The following is a 20,973-nucleotide window of genomic DNA, read 5'->3' as shown; positions in this document are numbered from 1 at the left end:
CCTAGCAAGGCGCCATTAGTAACATTGCATGTATCTAAAGAGTCTCACTTGTATCGCCACAATCTCCAGATGTACCAAAAGGATGGATTAAAGTTAAGTATTCCAGAAGCTACGTACTTTTCTTTATAGCATTCATTACGTATCCTGTTTCAGACCTCACGCCATCCTGCTTTAGCTTAGCGCGTGCCTTTCGGCTTCCTCTCATTGTGTCTAGGCTGTCTTGTCTAGACACAACAGAAAGATTCTTAATTTTGCTTCTTCTTATTTTGTTATTAATATCAGTACCGTTATAAATACTCCTAAAGGCTCTGTAGACTGCATGATATCCTGTTGGTATTTGCAAGGATCGTTCAAGTCGGGCTGCATTTCTATTGCCTACTTTGTTGGGCCATGGGGGACTTAATCTGGAGTTGTTTGTACAAGATGATGTCTTCATCTTTTCGTTATATGAGCGAAAATCGAAATAGCGAAATATTTGACATTTTCGGACACTCTTATTAAGTTTCCTTCGCCACGCTAACTTGCCAATTTCTATCGAACTAATTGATCGTCATGACACAGGTCGTGTTACTCGCACACAACGCCATCTTTCATGCTGTAGAATGCTACATGTATGGAACAAAGAGGTACTTCCTGGAAAAAGACGTCTTGTTTTGTTGAGAAAAACAGGTAAGACTATGTCGTCAACTACATTAAACATTGTCGATAAAACGTCTTATACGTTGTTTTTAACTAGCTGACTACAGCCAATGAAAGCAGTTTACCGTCTGGACAGGAGCGTCCCACTCTTACTCGTAAGCGGCGGACGTCTGAATCCATGGAATTTACTGTACACCCCTCCTCAGACTCTATGCGCAATTGACAGAGAGACTAAGGGTGCTCTTAACATTTTGATCTAAAAACAGGTAACTCAATAGGTTTTGTGAAACATCATGAAAGTACATCAACGGTCTGAATTGCATGTATACCAGAGTGCTGTTTGTTATGCTTCCTAATCAATTGCGTGTTTTTTTGGAATGTTGTCTTCTGTTGCCATACAGAACAACAACGAGACAAGTGTTATATACCACCACACCCCTATTTTAACGCGTGCCTGCAAAAGATGGTGGGGTGGGGGTGGGGGTGGGGTGGCGGAGAGAACAGCTGTGACGTTTCGTGGGTGGAGGTGCAGCTTCTTTCACCCTTTTTCTAAGCCGTGGTCATGCGCTTCTATTACCAGTTGCACTAGCGGCACATTATTTTCAAATGCGAATGCTGTCACTGAAACTCAACATCAGATGGCTATAAGGAATCAAATCACTTAAGATAATCTAAACATGTCTGCGATGTTAGAGTGATGGGATTCAAATCGGGACTGGAAATGGAATGTACTTGTTGGGCATCAAATGCACACACCAAAAAATGTTTTGCATCACATCGGTTCCGAGAGTTCTGGAACCTGTACAGAAAATTGGAATATAGATCAACAATAACATCATTTCCGTCCTTTTGTTGCTTATGAAAACCACACACAGTCTATATTGCTGTACACACCGTTACCTCTAATACCCAGTAGCACATCCTCTTGCATTGATGCATGCCTGTATTCGGCTTGGCAAACTATCCACAAGTTCATCAAGACACTGTTGATCCAGATTGTCTCACTCCTCAACGGCGATTTGGCAGGCGGTTGGTGCGTCACATCGTCCATAAACAACCCTTTTCAATGTATCCCCGGCATGTTCGATAGGGTTTATGTGTGGAGAACATGCTGGCCACTCTAGTCGAACGTTGTCGTTATCCTGAAGGAAGTCATTCACAACATGTGCACAATGGGAGCTCAAATTGTCGTCCATGAAGACGAAATGCCTCGCCAATGATATGGTTGCACTATCAGTCTGAGAAATGCATTCACGTATCGTACAGCCGTTACGGTGCCTTCCATGACCACCAGCGGCGTACGACGGCCCCACATAATGCCACCCCCAAACAGCAGGGAACCTCCCCCTTCCTGTACTCGCTGGACAGTGTGTCTGAGGCGTTCAGCCTGACCGGGTTGCCTCCAAACACGTCTCCGACGACTGTCTGGTTGAAGGCATATGCGTCATTTACCGGTGAAGAGAACGTGATGCCAATCCTTAGCGGTCCATTCGGCCTTTTATTGGGACCATCTGTACCGCGCTGCACGGTGTCACGGTTGCAAAGATGGACCCCACCATGGACGAAGGGAGTGAAGTTGCCCATCATGCAGCCTATTGCGCACAGTTTGAGTAGTAACACGACGTCCTGTGGCTGCACGAAAAGCATTATTGAACATGGTGGCGTTGCTGTCAGGGTTCCTCCGAGCCATAATCGGTAGGTAACGGTGATCCACTGCAGTAGTAGCCCTTGGGCGGCCTGAGCAAGGCATGTAATCGACAGTTCCTGTCTCTCTGTATCTCCTCCATGTCCGAACAACATCGCTTTGGTTCACTCCAAGACGCCTGGACGCCTCACTTGTTGAGAGCCCTTCCTGGCATAAAGTAAAAATGCGGAAGCAATCGAACTGCGGTATTGGCCGTCTAGGCACGGTTGAACTACAGACAACACGAGACGTGTACCTTCTTCCTGGAGAATGACTGGAACTGATCGGCTGTCGGACCCCGTCCGTCTAACAGGCGCTGCTCATGCATGGTAGTTTACATCTTTGGGCGGGTTTAATGTTATCTCTGAACAGTCAAAGGGACTGAGTCTGTGATACAATATCCACAGTCAACGTGTATCTTCAGGGGTTCTGGGAACTGGGGTGATGCAAAACCTTTTTTGATGTGTGTAGATGTAAAGTTTAATAGTTTTTCAGGGATGAAGATATGTGCACAAGACTGGCTAGCACTGATTGCCTATAACATCAGTCTTTGGGCTGATAAGTACAACTACAACCATCAACTTACTCTTCTATAAACTATAAGCACACGATGTCATTTATGTACGCCGCCAATTTTGCGATATATAAAATACACTGCTCTGCAAATGTTAAGGACGAAATAAATAAAGCACCATTACGTTACAACTATCCAGTGGAAATGAATGAAAGTGCGGGGACGTTTTGTCAGAGGTCTCCTAGTCATGCACAGAGGGCTGGACATTACATGGCGTGAGCTCAAAGTGACTACATGGGATGGCCCCACAATCGTGCCAGTTGAAAGGACAGGAAAACGCACTGTGTGCCAGTCGGCTAGTATTTACGATGCACTGTGGTAGCCATTAAAACATGGCCAGTAGCAACATGTAGATGACTTCAGACGGGAAAGAATCATGGGAAAACCGAAAGCAGGACGAAATGTGACCAGTGTTGCCCAAGAGTTTGGTGTGCCTCACAGCATAGCTTCAGGTGCATGGGGAGCTTTCGAAATCACAGGTACTGCTGCTCGAAGGAGAAAAGGTAGTCGACGAAGGTCAACTATACCAGCAGATGACCACTATATTGTGCAACAGGTAAGAAGGCTCGCACATCAACAGCAGGTGTAATTGCAGCCACATCTGAAAGGACTCTCTGCCCGACGACCAGTACGTTCCATTGACAATTGCACATCGTTAGCACCGTTTTCGGCGATGCCAAGGGCATAGGTACTGGGCCAACTGGGAGTGAGACCGCGTTTTCTTGTTGGATGAAAACAGATTCAGTCTGTCATTCTTGACGCATCCTCACATGGCGAGAGGGTTGCACGGGAGAACCGACATCCAGATCTTTGAACACGGTACACTCACTAGTCAACGTTATTGTGACACCGTGCTCCTTATCCATGTGCGTCTTTTCAGTGGTGTATTCGGCCCTGACTTTATTTTTATCGATGACAATATCAAACAGCGCGGTTGGAAGGGTTCTTGGAACAAGAGGATATCCGGCGAATGGGCTAGCCTGCCGGTTCCCGTGACTTAAATCCCATCGAGCATTTTTGAGTCGCGTTGGAGAGACATCCACATGCACCAGCGACCATCCAACAGTAGTCAATCGCGCTGGTGGAAACTTCCCATTAACCTTATACATCTACATCTACGTCTACATGGATACTCTGCAAGTCACATTCAAGTGCCTGGCAGAGGGTTCATCGAACCACTTTCACAATTCCCTATTATTCCAATATCGTATAGCGCGCGGAAAGAACGAACACCTACATCTTTCCGTACGAGCTCTGATTTTCCTTATTTTATTGTGGTGATCGTTCCTCCCTATGTAGATCGGTGTCAACAAAATATTTTCGCATTCGGAGGAGAAAGTTGGTGATTGTGAGAAGATTCCGTTGCAACGAAAAACGTCTTTCTTTTAACGATTTCCAGCCCAAATCCTGTATCATTTCTGTGACACTCTCTCCCATATTTCACGATAATAGAAAACGTGCTGCCTTTCTTTGAACTTTTTCGATGTAGACCGTCAGTTCTATCCGCTAAGAATCCCGCACCGCGCAGCAGTATTCAAAAAGAGAACGGACAAGCGTAGTGTAGGCAGTCTCTTTAGTAGGTCTGTTACATTTTCTAAGTGTCCTGCCAATAAAATGCAGTCTTTGGTTAGCCTTCCCCACAACATTTTCTATGTGTTCCTTCGAATTTCAGTTTTTCATAATTGTAATACCTACGTATTTAGTTGAATTTACGGCTTTTAGATTAGACTGATTTATCGTGTAACGAGTTTCTTTTAGTTATCATGTGGATGACCTCACACTTTTCGTTATTCAGGGTCAACTTCCACTTTTCGCACCATCCAGATATTTTTTCTAAATCGTTTTGCAGTTTCTTTTGATCTTCTGATGACATTATTAGTCGATAAACGACAGCGTCATCTGCAAACAACCGAAGATGGCTACTCAGATTGTCTCCAAAATCGTTTATATAGATAAGGAACAGCAAAAGGCCTATAACACTACCTTGGGGAACGCCTCAAATCACTTCTGTTTTACTCTATGACATTCCGTCAAATACTACGAACTGTGACCTCTCTGACGGGAAATCACAAATCCAGTCACATAACTCAGACGATATTCCGTAAGCACGCAATTTCAATACGAGCCGCTTGTATGGTACAGTGTCAAAAACCTTCTGGAAATCCAGAAATACGGAATCGATCTGAAATCCCTTGTCAATAGCAGTCAACACTTCATGTGAATAAAGAGCTAGTTGTGTTTCACAGGAACGATGTTTTCTAAACCCATGTTGACTGTGTGACAATAGACAGTTTTCTTCGAGGTAATTCATAATGTTCGCACACAACATACGTTCTAAAATCCCTTGCGATCAACAAGGGAGCACACGGCAGAACATGCATTGCTGTTCGTGGTGATCACAACCCGATTAAGAACCATGTCCCGCCTTTCTCAATGTCCAGGGGACCATCATAGATCACGGTGACTTATGTGTAATTGCCGGCCGCTGGTTGCCGAGCGGTTCTGGCGCTACAGTCTGGAACCGCGCGACCGCTACGGTCGCAGGTTCGAATCCTGCCTCGGGCATGGATGTGTGTGTTGTCCTTAGGTTAGTTAGGTTTAAGTAGTTCTAAGTTCTAGGGGACTTATGACCTCAGCAGTTGAGTCCCATAGTGCTCAGAGCCATTTGAACCATTTGAACTTATGTGTAATTATTCTCTCTGAACAAAAGTGTCATTTATATTCCTCTAATTGCGCATTTCTCCATTTACCTTCTGTAATTTTTTTGTCTACGGTCAGAGTTCCATGACGCTATGTTATTTGGCAGTGACACATCATGCAAAAGCTACTTTCGTCCTTAAGTTTTGCACAACTGTCTACCATATGACTTGTCTTAAGTTATGCTGCACCACATTCCATTTATCGAAATCTAGTGCAACAGTACATACCGAATGTCCATGCAGTTTGGCAGCCATCTCACACCTATCTCTCATATCATGCAGCTCTTGGGCCAAGCACATTTGAAATTGTTAATTTTGTGACCGCTCCTGACGTGCCACTACGAGAGTTTTACTAATTGGTGCTTGGTAATCTGCAATGCATCACCCGATAACCGATTTCATTACTTGCTTCGGCAAGTGGTTTGAAGGTCATGACTGTCAATAATTAATGCATCACTTGAGGCGTTTATGCCACTGCCCACGTTTATTATATTTTTGTTGTTACGCTTTAATGCACAGTATGAAAAAAAAATGTTACGGAAGACTAGCGAGTAGATAGGATGATAAGGCGGACTCATCAGACGGCGCGCCAGATGGTCGATGGAGTGACAATGGCCGGGTGAGCAAGAGCCGCGTGGTACTGGAGCAGAGAGAGACAATGGGGATTCACCTATAACGCTGAGTGCAAAGAAACTAATCTGTTATTTACATGTTTAAATATTAATCTGTAGCTTCAACTGCCCTGATGACATTACTTGCACTGACATCTTATTAATAGTGATTTCAATATCACTCAATTAATCAGGAAGTGCTAATTAAAAATTATAGTTACTGTCAGTGCTTGTTGATGGTAAGTATGGACCAATGACAAATATGCCCTGAGAGGGCAGGCACAAAACTTCTATGATCTGTTTCCGAGAAAGTAATACATGAATCCCTGCATAAAACCTGATCTCATGTTAAGACCTAACAGTTGTTGAGAAATTGACTCGTATGACATACTTGTGCGATGTTGTGTTAATTCAAGGTAGTCTACGATCGGTTTTAGAGATGGCAACAGGCGAACTAGTGTGTGAAGTGCAAGTCCGCATAAAGACGGAACTAACTGTTAAAGTTGCAAAAAAAAAAAAAAAAAAAAAAATGGTGCAAATGGCTCTGACCACTATGGGACTTAACATCTGAGGTCATCAGTCCCCAAGAACTTAGAACTACTTAAACCAAACTAACCTAATGGCATCACGCACATCCATGCCCGAAGCAGGATTCGAACCTGCCACCGTAGCGGTCGCGCGGTTCCAGACTGAAACTCCTAGAACCGCTCGGTCACACCGGCCGGCGTTAAATTTGCCTCGGAAAACAGATTTGTGCGATCTCATGTTAATTCTAAGATCGTGTGAAGCATTTTTGTGACTTTTGCGGTGCTCGGGAATTAATGATTAATGACAGGGAATCTTGTTACGAATATTAAAAATAGACTGGCTTTAGGAATTGTTTTACTAATTTTGCTGTTAATGAAATAAAAAAAATATTAGTTGGAACTCTAACATCTTACAATTCTTATTATAATTAGCATCTACACCTAACCACTTGTCACATTATTCTGCAGTGTTTATGGCACAAGCGTTGTGTAGAAAATCTAGCGACTACCTACAGACATTGTAGAGAGTGTCTATAGACATGTAGCTAGACGAAGTTTATAGACAGTCTAGATAATTTGTCTTGTGTACACACCTGAATGCGTTGTTCCTTGATGTTTTTGCTAAATACGGCTGACCTTGTTAGAATGTCGAGTTATGCATGATAATAATGGGTAGTTAAAGACATCGAAACAAAAAACGGCTCTGAGCACTATGGGACTTAACATCTGTGGTCATCAGTCCCCTAGAACTTAGAACTACTTAAACCTAACTAACCTAAGGACATCACACACATCCATGCCCGAGGCAGGATTCGAACCAGCGACCGTAGCAGTCGTGCGGTTCCGGACTGAGCGCCTGAACCGCTAGACCACCGCGGCCGGCGAAAGACATCGAAAGAGGAGACTTTGGTACAAACGTGTACTGTTTGCGGAAGGACCTCGTTTCGGCTGTAATTTACTTTCGTCTTTGAAATTAGAAACAACATGTTTTTTTGGTTTTCTATTTGAATTTGTTTTTTGTTTTTTTTTCTTACATCATTGACTGATACTTAATATTATTTGACCAACACTTCGACGACCAACTCCTTGTTGTTGCGTTTTTTATATTCGTTATTGCTAACTTTCCACAAACATGATTCCACTTGAAAATCTTCGGTCAGCTCGAACACTATCTCATTGGCCACATCTTGGTAAGTGAAGTTTAACAATAAGAAATCAAAAATAATACAAAAAATGACCACGAGTTTTCCACGGCGCAATGAGAAGAACTGGAGGCTATGTCTACCAACATATCCACACTACGGAATGTTGCGCATCATTGTCTAGGAACTGTCACATAGCTCCCATTTTAAATGGAAGTCAAAAGTTGTCCGATTTTGTTGCAGAAGCGTGCCTATAGATAAGAAATGTCTCTTAGTTGTCTATATATAAAATCACTCGGCAGTCTATAGACAATGTATAAAAATAAAATTCGCTCGACTATGTATATTAACGTGTACAAGGCCTTAGAGCTCGCGACGGACAGAGAAGAAACCAAGCGGGACAACTGTTACGGAATATCTTTAGAAGACGTGACGGAAGCAAGTTGCCTCCATTTGTGCTATGGAAAGTGATCGCAGACATTTATTGCTAAAATCCACCTATTAATCCCGACACATCTTTAAGATGGGAAGTTCCATTTACTGTAACCCATTGTGTAGCTTATGGGTATCATATCTGCTTTTATTGTGAGACTACATTTTACCACAGACCCTAATACTCGTTACACTTGTCATCCTTTGAGTGAGGAAAAATACCTTTAAACAGTGGTTAATTTTAACAGGATACATTAAACGCTCGTGACATTCCTTACAATATGAGAGCGCTTTCGGTCGTTTGCCAGACAGAAAACTTACAGTACCGTTCATAGTTACTCGTTTGTCATTCCTCGTTGGTACACATATGAAACACGGCCGAGGCAGACAGCCAAAGGAAGCCGAAGTGAGTGCGTTAGCAATCTCAGCCCCAGGGTTATGCAACAGTGCACCTTTTTTATCTAGTAGGCTCTGGAAGTTTGCCTGGTGGCCGAGGCAAGCCTGTTGAGGACCAGTCATCAAGATCACGCCTGTGATAGTAAACCAGTCAGCACTCTACCGCTATTAGAATAAAATCTTTGTTATCTTGCGAAATGAACAGTTGTTAACTCCGGTTTATTAAATTCACTTGTCCATGTAGTTGTGTTTTTTGAAAACTTACTAACTCACTTCTAATCGATTTCGGGATAATTAAACAAATCCTCAAGCACATCCAGAGACTGCCAATAATTGAACCCGCCAGCCCAGTGTCCATCAAGTACATAAGCCTGCTTGGGTCAAGGGGCATCTAGTTCGCAGATCGGTCGGTTTTTTGCCTGGGGTTGGGTGATATTGAGGGAAGGTTGCTCAGAGGGGGCTGTTACAGTACCAGTACAGACGAAATAGACGACATCGATATCTACTATTTTTATAGTTGGAAGAAAAGTAACAGAAACCGATAGAGCTTTGCTGAAAATCTTGCCTAAAACTCAAATGAAAGGAATGGATGGTACAGCGAATTACGCAACATGACAGCAAATTCAGTGGGCTTGGTGCGACTGCTTCGCGAGTCTTCCACAACCAATCAAGTAACGCGATTTTGAATACTTCTCAACAACATAGTCTATAGATGTCTATTGTTTCCAGCCACGTAACTTCGGTACCGTCAGCGACCTTTTACGCTTCGCACTTGAAACCTGACAACATCGTTGACAACTGTCAGAGCTCTTCTTTCGTCGTACGAAGTGTAACTGACCAAATAGGACACAAGGGAAGGAAGCGATTATGAACTTACGAAACAAACCGTCCGTTGATGCAATGTATTGACCATTATATGCACCAATCATTCCGCCACCCACTCTTTGCAGTAAAACACACACACACACACACACACACACACACACACACACACACACACACCACACGTGCAAGCCCGCATACACACCAGGCCCTCAAATTTTTGCCTCAGACGTACTATCCCAGAAACAAATCAATTCCAGTTGTCTGGTTCATTCTCCTCGGTTATGAAGCAAATGCCGTAATTGCATATCTCCTCCCAAATATTCCCCACTGGGTACTGAATCGGCCTAGTGCCATCTACAGTGGCCGAGCGGTTCTAGGCACTACAGTCTGGAACCACGCGGCCGCTACGGTCGCAGGTTCGAATCCTACCTCGGGCATGGATGTGTGTGATGTCCTTAGGTTCGTTAGGTTTAAGTAGTTCTAAGGTCTAGGGGACTGATGACCACAGAAATTAAGTCCCATAGCGCTCAGAGCCATTTGAACCATTTTGAACCAAAAAAATGGTTCAAATGGCTCTGAGCACAATGGGACTCAACTGCTGTGGTCATCAGTCCCCTAGAACTTAGAACTACTTAAACCTAACTAACCTAAGGACATCACACACATCCATGCCCGAGGCAGGATTCGAATCTGCGACCGTAGCAGTCGCACGGTTCCGGACTGCGCGCATTTTGAACCATCTACAGTGACAGTCACTGATCGAACGTCACATTTGTATTTAAATGGATGAAAAATATTTTATGTGATCGGCTCATAAAAGACATGTAAATAAAATAAGTAGTTCATTGGAATTCTTTCTCGCAGAAAACGCTAAAATAACGAATTCTCTACATCCTGTCAAGTGGTACCATGATGAAAAAGACTACTTCAGCTGAACGATAATTGTTTGTTTGTGTTCCAATTAGTTTCGCGGCTTTAGAGCCTTATCTGTATATAAACAGGACAAAACGAATAAAGATCCTGTTTCTGTTAAAATGTAGTTTAACTATACAAGAAATTATATAGGAAAATTATGTACTCACATGTAGTTCATAAATTTATCTAAACGATAATCTTTGTCCAGTTGTTGTTCTTGTTGTTGTTGTGGTCTTCATTTCACAGACTGGTTTGATGTAGCTCTCCATGCTACTCTATCTTGTGCAAGGTTCTTCATCTCCAAGTAACTACTGCACCCTACATCCTTCTGAATCTGCTTAGTGTATTCATCTCTTAGCCTCCCTCTACGATTTTTAACCTCCACGCTGCCCTCCAGTACTAAATTGGTGATCCCTTGATGTCTCAGAACATGTCCTACCAAGTTGTGCCACAAATTCCTCTTCTCCCCAATTCTATTCAGTACGTACTCATTAGTTACGTGATCTACCCATCTAATCTTCAGCATTCTTCTGTAGCGGCAAATTTCGAAAACTTCTATTTTCTTCTTGTCTAAACTATTTATTGTCCATGGTTCACACCATACACTCCATACAAATACATTTAGAAAAGACTTCCTGACACTTAAATCTATAGTCGATATCAACAAATTTCTCTTCTTCAGAAACGATTTTCTCGCCATTGCCAGTCTACATTATATATCCTCTCTACTTCGACCATCATCAGTTACTTTGCACCCCAAATAGCAAAACTCATTTACTTTAAAGTGTCTCTTTTCTAACCTAATTTAATTAGACTACATTCCATTATCCTCGATTTGCTTTTGCTGATTTTCATCTTATACCATCTTTCCAAGACACTCTCCATTGCTTTTAACTGCCCTTCCAGGTTCTTTGCTGTCTGTGACAGAATTACAATGTCATGAGGAAACCTCAGAGTTTTTATTTCTTCCCCATGGATTTTAATTCCTACTCCAAATTTTTCTTTTGTTTCCTTTACTGCTTGCTCGATATACAGATTGAATAACATCGGGTAGGGGCTACAACCCTGTCTCACTCCCTTCCCAACCACTGTTTCCCTTTCATGATCCTCGACTCTTATAACTGCCCTCTGGTTTCTGTAGAAATTGTAAATAGCCTTTCGCTCACTGTATTTTACCCCCGCCATCTTCAGAATTAGAAAGAGAGTATTCCAGTCAACATTGTCAAAAGCTTTCTCTAGGTCTACAAATGCTAGAAACGTAGGTTTTCCTTTCCTTAATCTTTTCCTAAGATAAGTCGTAGGGTCAGTATTGCCTCACGTGTTCCAACCTTTCTACGGAATCCAAACTCGTCTTCCCCGAGGTTGGCGTCTACCAGTTTTTCCATTCGTCTGTAAAGAATTCGAGTTAGTATTTTGCAGCCATGGCTTATTAAACTGATAGTTCGGTAATTTTCACACCTGGCAACACCTGCTATCTTTGGGATTGGAATTATTATATTCTTCTTGAAGTCTGAGAGTGCTTCGCCTGTCACATACATCTTGCTCACCAGATGGTAGAGTTTTGTCAGGACTGGCTCTCCCAAGGCTATCAGTAGTTCTAATGGAACGTTGTCTACTCCCGGGGCCTTATTTCGATTTAGGCCTTTCAGTGCTCTGTCAAATTCTTCACGCAGTATCATATCGTCCATTTCTTCATCGACGTGCTCTTCCATTTCCAAAATATTGCCGTAAAGTACATCGCCCTTGTATAGACCCTCTGTATAACCCTTCCACCTTTCTTGCTTTCCATTCTTTGCTTAGAAATTGTTTTCCATCTGAGCTCTTGATATCCATACAAGTGGTTTTCTTTTCTCCAAAGGTCTTTTTAATTTTCCTGTGGGCAGTATCTATCTTACACGTGGTGATATATGCCTCTACATCCTTACATTTGTCCTCTAGCCATCCATGCTTAGCCATTTTGCACTTCCTGTCGATCTCATTTTTGAGACGTTTGTATTGCTTTTTGCCTGCTTCATTTACTGCATTTTTGTATTTTCTCCTTTCTTCGATTAAATTCAATATCTCTTCTGTTACCCAGGGATATCTAATAGCCGTCGTCTTTTTACCTACTTGATCCTCCGCTGCCGTCACTATTTCATCTCTCAAAGCTACCCATTCTTCTTCTACTGTATTTCTTTTTCCTGTTCCTCTCAATCGTTCCCTAATGCTCGCTCTGAAACTCTGATTCTTTCTGTTTATCCAGGTCCCATCTTCTTAAATTCCCACTTTTTTACAGTTCCTTCAGTTTTAATCTACAGATCATAACCAATAGATTAAGGTCAGAGTCCACATCTGTCTTACTATTGAAAACCTGGTTCCTAAATCTCTGTCTTACTATTATATAACCTATCCTAAACCTTCCAGTGTCTCCACGTATACAGGCTTCTTTCGTGATTCTTAAACCAAGTGTTAGCTATAATTAAGTTATGCTCTGAGCAAAATTCTACCAGCCCGCTTCCTCTTTCTTTCCTTAACCACAATCCATATTCACCTACTACTTCCTTCTCTTCCTTTTCCTACTATCGAATTGCAGTCCCCCATGACTGATAAATTTTTGTCTCCCTTCACTATCTGAATAAGTTCTTTTATACCATCATACATTTCATCAATCTCTTCGTCATCTGCGGAACTAATTGGCATATAAACTTGTACTACTGTGGTAGGCCTGGGCTTCGTGTCTATCTTGGCTACAATAATGCGTTAACTATGTTGTTTGTAGTTGCTGACCCTCGCTCCTATTTTTTTATTCGTTATTATACCTACTCCTGCATTACCTTTTCTTGATTTTTTATTTATAACCCTCATTTCACCTGACCAGAAGTCTTGTTCCTCCTGCCACCGAACTTCACTAATTCTCACTATATCTTACTTCAACATATCCACTTCCCATTTAAAATTTTCTAACCTACCAGCCCGATTAAGGGATCTGACATTCCAAGCTCCGATCCGTAGAACGCCAGTTTTCTTTCTCCTGATAACGACGTCCTCCTGAGTAGTCCCCACCCGGAGGTCGGAACTGGGGACTATTTTATCTCCGAAATATTTTACCCAAGAGAACGCCATCATTATTTAACCATACAGTAAAGCTGTATGCCCTCGGAAAAAATTACGGCTGTAGTTTCCCCTTGCTTTCAGCTGTTCGCAATACCAGCGCAACAAGGGCGTTTTGGTTAGTGTTACAAGGCCAGATGAGTCGATCATCCAGACTGTTGCCCCTGCAACTACTGAAAAGGCTGCTGCCCCTGTTCAGAAATCACTCGTTTGTCTGGCCTCTCAACAGATACCCCTCCGTTGTAGCTGCACCTACGGTACGGCTATCTGTATCGCTGAGGCACGCAAGCCGCCCCACCAACAGCAGGATCCATGGTCCATGGTCCATGGTTCATGGGGGGTTCTCCAGTTATGGGAAAGATTTTCAACCGTCACGAAGTCGATAATCCTTTTTAAAATACTGCAGAATGCAGCGAACCTCATCGTAATACAGAAAATCTAGAATAAGGACAAAGTAGTTAACCAGATGGATATAGAAGAACAAACAATGATATGTGTGATGAGACCTACGTCTACACTGTGACACGTAGCATTTCAGGATAGCTGCCAGACCTTGGAACAAAGAAGATTAACGGGAGCCAATGCAAAATTAAGATCTGTTGCAAAATGAATTTTTAGTGAGTTCACTTACTGTAATACGTTTTACGTGAGTTTAAGTTAATGAACTACGCTCCACAGAAAACATAATATGTGTGAAAATTTGGCACAGAGTTGCACAACAGTATCTTCAGTGCTAAGGAAACATTATTGTAATATGGACTAGATGACTACTGTTTTACGTTTCATCTACATCTGCAGTCATACTCCGCAAGCCACCATACGGTTCACGGAGACGGGTACCTTGTACCAGCAATAGTCATTCCTTTTCATTTCCACTTGCAAATGGAGTGAGGGAAAAGTGACCGTCTATGTGCCTCTGTATGAAAGAAACAGGTATATGTTTATAGCATATCTAAAACTTCCTTTTCTTCTGTGTTTTAAGGTGAAATTAATGCACATGCCAGATGCTTCCGGGTTTATGTTCTTTTGCCAACACTGTATTGCTGAAGGGAGGCGCGTAGTTTATTTTCTGAAAACATATAATTTTGATAGAATCTTCATTTCTTTCTTTTAAGATCATGATTTACACGCTAAATCTGCTGACACACTCTTCTATTGATGTTATTGTCATCGATGTTCTCTCCTTAATTTTTCATGGTCATCCCACTTTTCTACTCTGATGTACACACACTCACTCACACACACACACACACACACACACACACACACACATACACCCAAGCACTCGCAAAATTACTTTCAATATTGTCAATCAGGAAAACAATAAATAGCATTAAAGTAATAGCAGTCGCATGTTGATGTAAGCAGTTGGCCAGTTCATTACAATATTAAAAAAAAAAAAAAGGAACAAAGGCTGCCCGAACAGGCCTTGAAGGCTCAACGGTACCGCCCGTTTGCCGTGCCATCCTCAGGGCTTAGGGGTCACCGGATGTGTACAGGGAGGGGCATGTGGTCAGCACACCACTCATCCGGCCGTTGCCAGTTTTCGTGTCCGGTGCCGCCACTTCTATATCAAGTAGCTTCTCAGTTGGCCTCACAAGAGCTGAGCGCATTCCGCTTGCCAACAACATCTGGCATACCCAGACCGTGATCCATCTAAGCCCAACAGCGCTTAACTTCGGTGATCTGACGGGAACGTGTTACCACTGCGGCAAGACGTTGGCATAAAAGTATAAGTAAGTAAAAATATAACTTCGTGCTTTCTAAACAACCATTTTCAGGAAAATGCACATAAGATACGTGCAAACAAATGAGAAATTTTACTTTTCATGTAGCTAGAAGGAAGGAAAGCAGCTGTTTTACGGTAACAATTACGTAGAGTATTTCATCCCAGTCAGTCCATCTTCCGATACACATCACCATAAGAATAAGAATACCTTAACAAATAGAATTCCTTTTATTAGGTGAGGTGTTCTGATGTCTAAAAAGCAAAACACTATCCAGTTTCACGACGTATGTCCTATCGTCAGGTGCACCTGCAAAATTTTAAATGAATAATAATACCTATCCACATGGTTAAAGTAATCAGAGCGAAACAGAACTGACAGAAATTCTTAGAAAAAAAAACCTTATGTGTACATAAAAACGTGAGTCCACAAAACACACATAACTAAGGTTAACTTTTGTGAACTAACATTTTAATGTACGTATAACGGTTTTTTCTAAGAATATCTACTGGTTTTGTTTAGCTTTGATTGTCTTAATCATGTGGATAGATATTATTATTCATTTAAAATATTGCAGCTGCACTAGAAGATGGGACATATGTCCTGAAACCGGTTAGTGCTTTCCTTTTTAGCAATAAACAATTTTTACAACTGTATCGGATTTTTATCATTGGCAGTGAGTAACAGTTGCGGATGTAGCGTCGAGAGAAATGTCTGAGAGACGTTTCAATTAATTAGTTTCGACTCTATGAGGCATTATTAGAACGAATAACCCAATCTCGTTGCGGAAGTAACACACCCAGGTATTGTCAAGCACTCATTATGGGCACTTAAAACCCGAACATCTTTTAATTTTAATGGTTCACAATAAGTGCCTGGTGATTTTCTTTGACGAGTTACTTCTATAACACGATATCAGATTTTTAGCTCTGATTGTGATTCATAGATGAACCGTAACTGTAACATATCTACCAATTTCTATCTAGACATTTGTGACTAAAGAGAGTGAATTTTCTCATTTGTGGAAAATCTGGCGTCTTACTTTGGTTTCACAGTGAACGAAAAGTACTTTTCTTCCGCCGTTGGCCAATTATTCCTTACAGACGGCAGCTGAATCTCCATGAACGTGAAAGATGGCAAGTTATCAAGCATATATGTAGAGTGCACGCAGAATAACGTGGCGAGTAGATGCGCAATCAACAGGGAAAGCCTGGTGGAAGCGGTACTGGTAGGGTAGGGATTACGGAGAGGCGCTGTAGTGGATGTGCTGAGCGCTCGAGGGGAAACGCCATTCTAAACTGAAGCCCACATTCACATTTTTTGTAAATATGAAGTGGAGCCCCTCCACGCCCACATTTGCCTGGTACCTACTCAAAACGACCTGTCATCTCTGCTTTGGTTAGTATCTGCACACAGGGTGACAATTATTGAACTATATGAAGGAAAACGTAAATTAGTTACAAACTTCGGCGTGTACCAACTTTATTCAACATGTGAACGTCACTACAGATATTCGGATTTAGGTTGCGATATGTTCGATATGCCTGCCATCAAATGGCTCTGAGCACTATGGGACTTAACTTCTGAGGTCATCAGTCCCCTAGAACTTAGCACTACTTAAAGCTAACTAACCTAAGGACATCACACACCTCCATGCCCGAGGCAGGATTCGAACCTGCGAAAGTAGCGGTCGCGCGGTTCCAGACTGTAGCTCCTAGAACCGCTCGGCCACACCGGCCGGCCTGCCTGCCATCGTTGGCGACGATGTGGTGCAGACGAAAAGCGAATTTCTGCATGACCTGCTGAAGTGTTGAAACATCGATGACCTCCTGAATGGCTGTTTTCAGCTCAGCAATGGTTTTGGGGTTATTGCTGTACACCTTGTCTTTAATTCAGCTCCACGAAAAGGAGTCGCTTGTGTTCAGATCGGGAGAATATGGTGGCCAAACGAGGCCCATGCCAGTGGTCTCTGGGTACCCCAGAGCCAGAATGCGGTCCACAAAGTGCTCCTCCGGGACATCAAACACTCTCCTGCTTCTATGGGGTCTTGCATGAACCACATCTTGTCGAAATGATGGTCACTGTGGATAACAGGGATGAAATCATCTTCCAAAACCTTCAGGCAACGTTCACTAGTCATCGTGCCATCAAGGAACATCGTATGGATTGTTCAGTGACAGGACATTGCATACAACGTAGTCACAAGTTGAGGGAGGAGGAGGAGGAGATTAGCGTTTAACGTCCCGTCGACAGCGAGGTCATTAGAGACGGAGCGCAAGCTCGGGTGAGGGAAGGATGGGGAAGGAAATCGGCCGTGCCCTTTCAAAGTAACCATCCCGGCATTTGCCTGAAGGGATTTAGGGAAATCACGGAAAACCTAAATCAGGATGGCCGGAGACGGGATTGAACCGTCGTCCTCCCGAATGCGAGTCCAGTGTGCGTCACAAGTTGAGGGTGAAGAGACTTCTCGATCGAGAAATGCGTTTTCTCAGTCTTCCAAATGCGCCAATTTTGCTTATTGACGAACCCACCCAAATGAAACTGGGCTTCGTCGCTAAACCAAACCGTATATACCATACTAATTCCCGCCATGCCCCGCGGACAAATAGCGCAGTTTGAACGTCCTAACGCAAACCGTTAAGAAGTTATGAAGATTTTATTTCATATAGTTCCATAATTGTCACCCCTTAAAAAGAATTCCGCTAAAATGCAAAAAAAGCAGCGATTTATTTCCGCCTAGTTTGTTGACCACTTGGAGCTATCAGAAAGGTGTCATGAGGGGCGAATTTTGTGTAAAACCTACACATTCCTCTTGTTTCAACGTTTAAGTTTGTTTCCTCTGCCAAAACAGCGGATTTTACATAGTGTCACCTCACTAACATGTACAGCCGCAGTCTATTAAGTCTGTTAAGTGAGGAATTGAGGAAAAGTGAGGTCAATTGCTAACTAAAAAGTACATAATCGGTACAAAATAAACGTGTTACGTCTTCGCTTATGTTGTTCCAAAACCCATAGCATTTCTCGTTTCATCAGCTATCCATGGGCCTTATAAATTACATTCTTTGATCGAAAAAGTCTGTAGTTAGTAGAATAACAAGGTATATAATGAAGTTTGCACAGCAACCATGTGGCAAAATACTTTCCTCTTTGCATGCTATCATTTGCCAAAATCTCACTTAGCTCTCTCAAACCGTTTACGAAATATGAGGAATGTTATGAATATTTCACTCTGGCTTTATCGCTGGCACACGTCATCGCAGGTGAGTGTGTTACGTCAGATCATTTTTCTTGATATTGGGGACAGATGGAGACCTCTACCCAGGTCTAACGAAACATTCAATACGTTAGCTGAATTTCATACGCAGTAACGTATTACTTAATACGCACGAAACGTAAAATCACAGCGACCCCTACTTTTCATTTGCTAACCTCTTAGAATTTCGTGAAGTGTCTTACTCTCATGCAAGTATCACAATAACTATGATTATTAACGAAATGATGAGGTCATCGTCATGAATCTGACATATAAAGCTACAAGTACGTCAGTAAAGAAATTTTTTACCGAACACTTACTGTAAAATCGTTTTAGAAAGACTGCGGGGCGTGCGCCACGATTCTATCATTGCCGACTGCCCAAAAGGGGCAAACACTATTAGTCTCCCTTTCCGAACGAACGAATGAACTTGCACAGGGCTTCGTACGAAAACTGGTCACTGCGCACCGACCACAATATCCAGCGACGACTCTAGCTTTCTACTTAAGGGCGATCTCAACATTGGTGCCTAGGTAACCAATGTGCGCGAGCATATTTGGGGATGGCGTACCTTGACCTTGCCATCGTCGCCGCCGCTATAGAGTCTGCCGTTGCCGAAGATGATGGTGGAGATGTCGGTGAGGTGGCGGTCCTGCTCCGACACGGAGGCGGTGACGCTGATCCCATGCATGCTGGCGGGGCACTGACGCGACCGCAGGGACGTTCGCCTATTTATAGGAGGGAGCCTCTAGGTCAGTGCCGGAGCACGCCCTGCGTGGGTTGCTGGCGGACCGAAATATCCCGGCGCGGCGAGGGGAGCGGCCCGCAGGCGTCTCCGGCGGCTTCTGGAGAACTCTCGGCCCTGTCAGTGGCTTCGGGAGGGGTCTAGCACCTCGAGGCGGCAGGCGTCTGGTTCAAGGAGCAGATCTGAAGATCTGATGGAGAGAGTATTGAAAACGGATTAACTGAGATGAACGTTAATAATCGAAGTCGAGTTGATCAGTTGAATTTGTTATAATTGTGTAACACAGAAAGCCCGATGGTCCACTCAGTCACACTGTGCACCTACCAATAATGACAGGTACTGCACGCCACAGCCCAGCACCGTCGATAATCTGAGAACTACATCTTGGACACTCCAGCTAACAGTTCTTGGTGTAGCCTTCAGACCGGAGATTTCTTAGATCCAGCGTACGACGCTAGTATATCCCGTGCATACCCCTTCATCTCTGAACACCTATTGCAGCCTAAATCCATTTGAACTTCTGTCTTCCTGCCCAGATGTTGCTGTACAACTTTGACCCCTCCCTCTCCACCCACTCTTCTTTGACGCGTCAGGATATGTCCTCTCACCGATTCCACATATTACTCAAGTTGTGTCATAAATTTCTTTTCCCCCAGTTCGATTCATGGCCTCCTCAATGGTTATTCGATCTGAAATTCTAATCTCGGGCATTCCTCTGCAGCAGCACATTCCAAAAGCTTATATTTCCTTATTGTGTGAACTGTTTATCGTCCACGTTTTACTTCCGTACACGGTTACACTCCAGACAAATATCTCCACAAGGACCTCATAACTAGCGCCCACTTAGCACTAAGTGTCTACTGACGTAGTTCTTGTCTGGTGTCGTGGTTATACATTATATGCAAAGCTTTCCTTGTGAATCAGTTTATTATTGAAAACGGTATCAAAATGCCAAGTGTATTTCCAGTGATTAGCCTTCATATACACACAGAAAAACGTAGCAGGGGGCTTTTAATTTATACGAGATGTATGAGAAAAGTAATGAGACTGACTTTTTCAGTCAATAATATAGTCCCCCTCAAAGTAGTTCCCTACCCCTGCTACAGTCCGGTGGAATCGTTGTTCAACTGATAGGGCCTTTAGCATGTCGGTCACATTCTTTTGAATGTTCTCCAGAGTCCCCAAATTAAGCGCTTTTGAGATATTTTTCAATTTCGGGAAAGGACTCAGATCAGGTGACTAGGGGGGCCGTGAAACAACAGGAATGCCTTTGATGCCAAACATTCCGTGACACAAGTGCCCGTGAGACATGTGGCGTTGTCTTGATGAAGCATCCACTTGTCTGTAATGTCGGGTCTCACTCGATTCACGTTTTTTTCCTAAGCCGTTCAAGGACATCCTTGTAAATCACTTGGTTGACACTTTGCCATTTTTGTTAAACGTCAGTCTGATCTCAAAAGAGCAGGCGCGTGTTCTTCGAAGTATTCGTCAGTTTTTGAAGTTGAAGGCCTCCCTGAGCGAGGTTCATTTTCAACGTGTCGTCAGCCATCTATAAATGATTTGTGCCAGCGAAAAACCTGTTTTCTTGATAAGGAATTTTCCACATAGGCCTGTTTCAATTTCTCAAAGGTCACACTCGCGGATTCCCTAAGTTAAACACAAAACTTAATGACATAACGTTGTTCTAAATTCCGCTGTTCTACTCTCGTTACAC

At 42.9% G+C, this 20,973-nt stretch overlaps 1 protein-coding gene across 1 annotated transcript in view; it reads right to left on the bottom strand.

The window, feature by feature from the left end:
* The window catches only part of LOC124545688 (myosin heavy chain kinase B), an 81,638-nt gene extending 62,408 nt beyond the window's left edge, over positions 1 to 19,230 (bottom strand). The window contains exon 1 of the mRNA XM_047124638.1: positions 19,086 to 19,230. Coding sequence (XP_046980594.1) covers positions 19,086 to 19,205 — 120 coding nt within the window. The 5' untranslated portion in view covers positions 19,206 to 19,230. The remainder of the gene's footprint in view (positions 1 to 19,085) is intronic.
* Positions 19,231 to 20,973: the final 1,743 nt, after the last annotated feature.

The sequence above is a fragment of the Schistocerca americana genome, chromosome 1, assembly GCF_021461395.2.
Source record: "Schistocerca americana isolate TAMUIC-IGC-003095 chromosome 1, iqSchAmer2.1, whole genome shotgun sequence".
Taxonomy (NCBI): Eukaryota; Metazoa; Arthropoda; class Insecta; order Orthoptera; family Acrididae; genus Schistocerca; species Schistocerca americana.
This window is presented reverse-complemented; position numbering and strand designations above follow the sequence as displayed.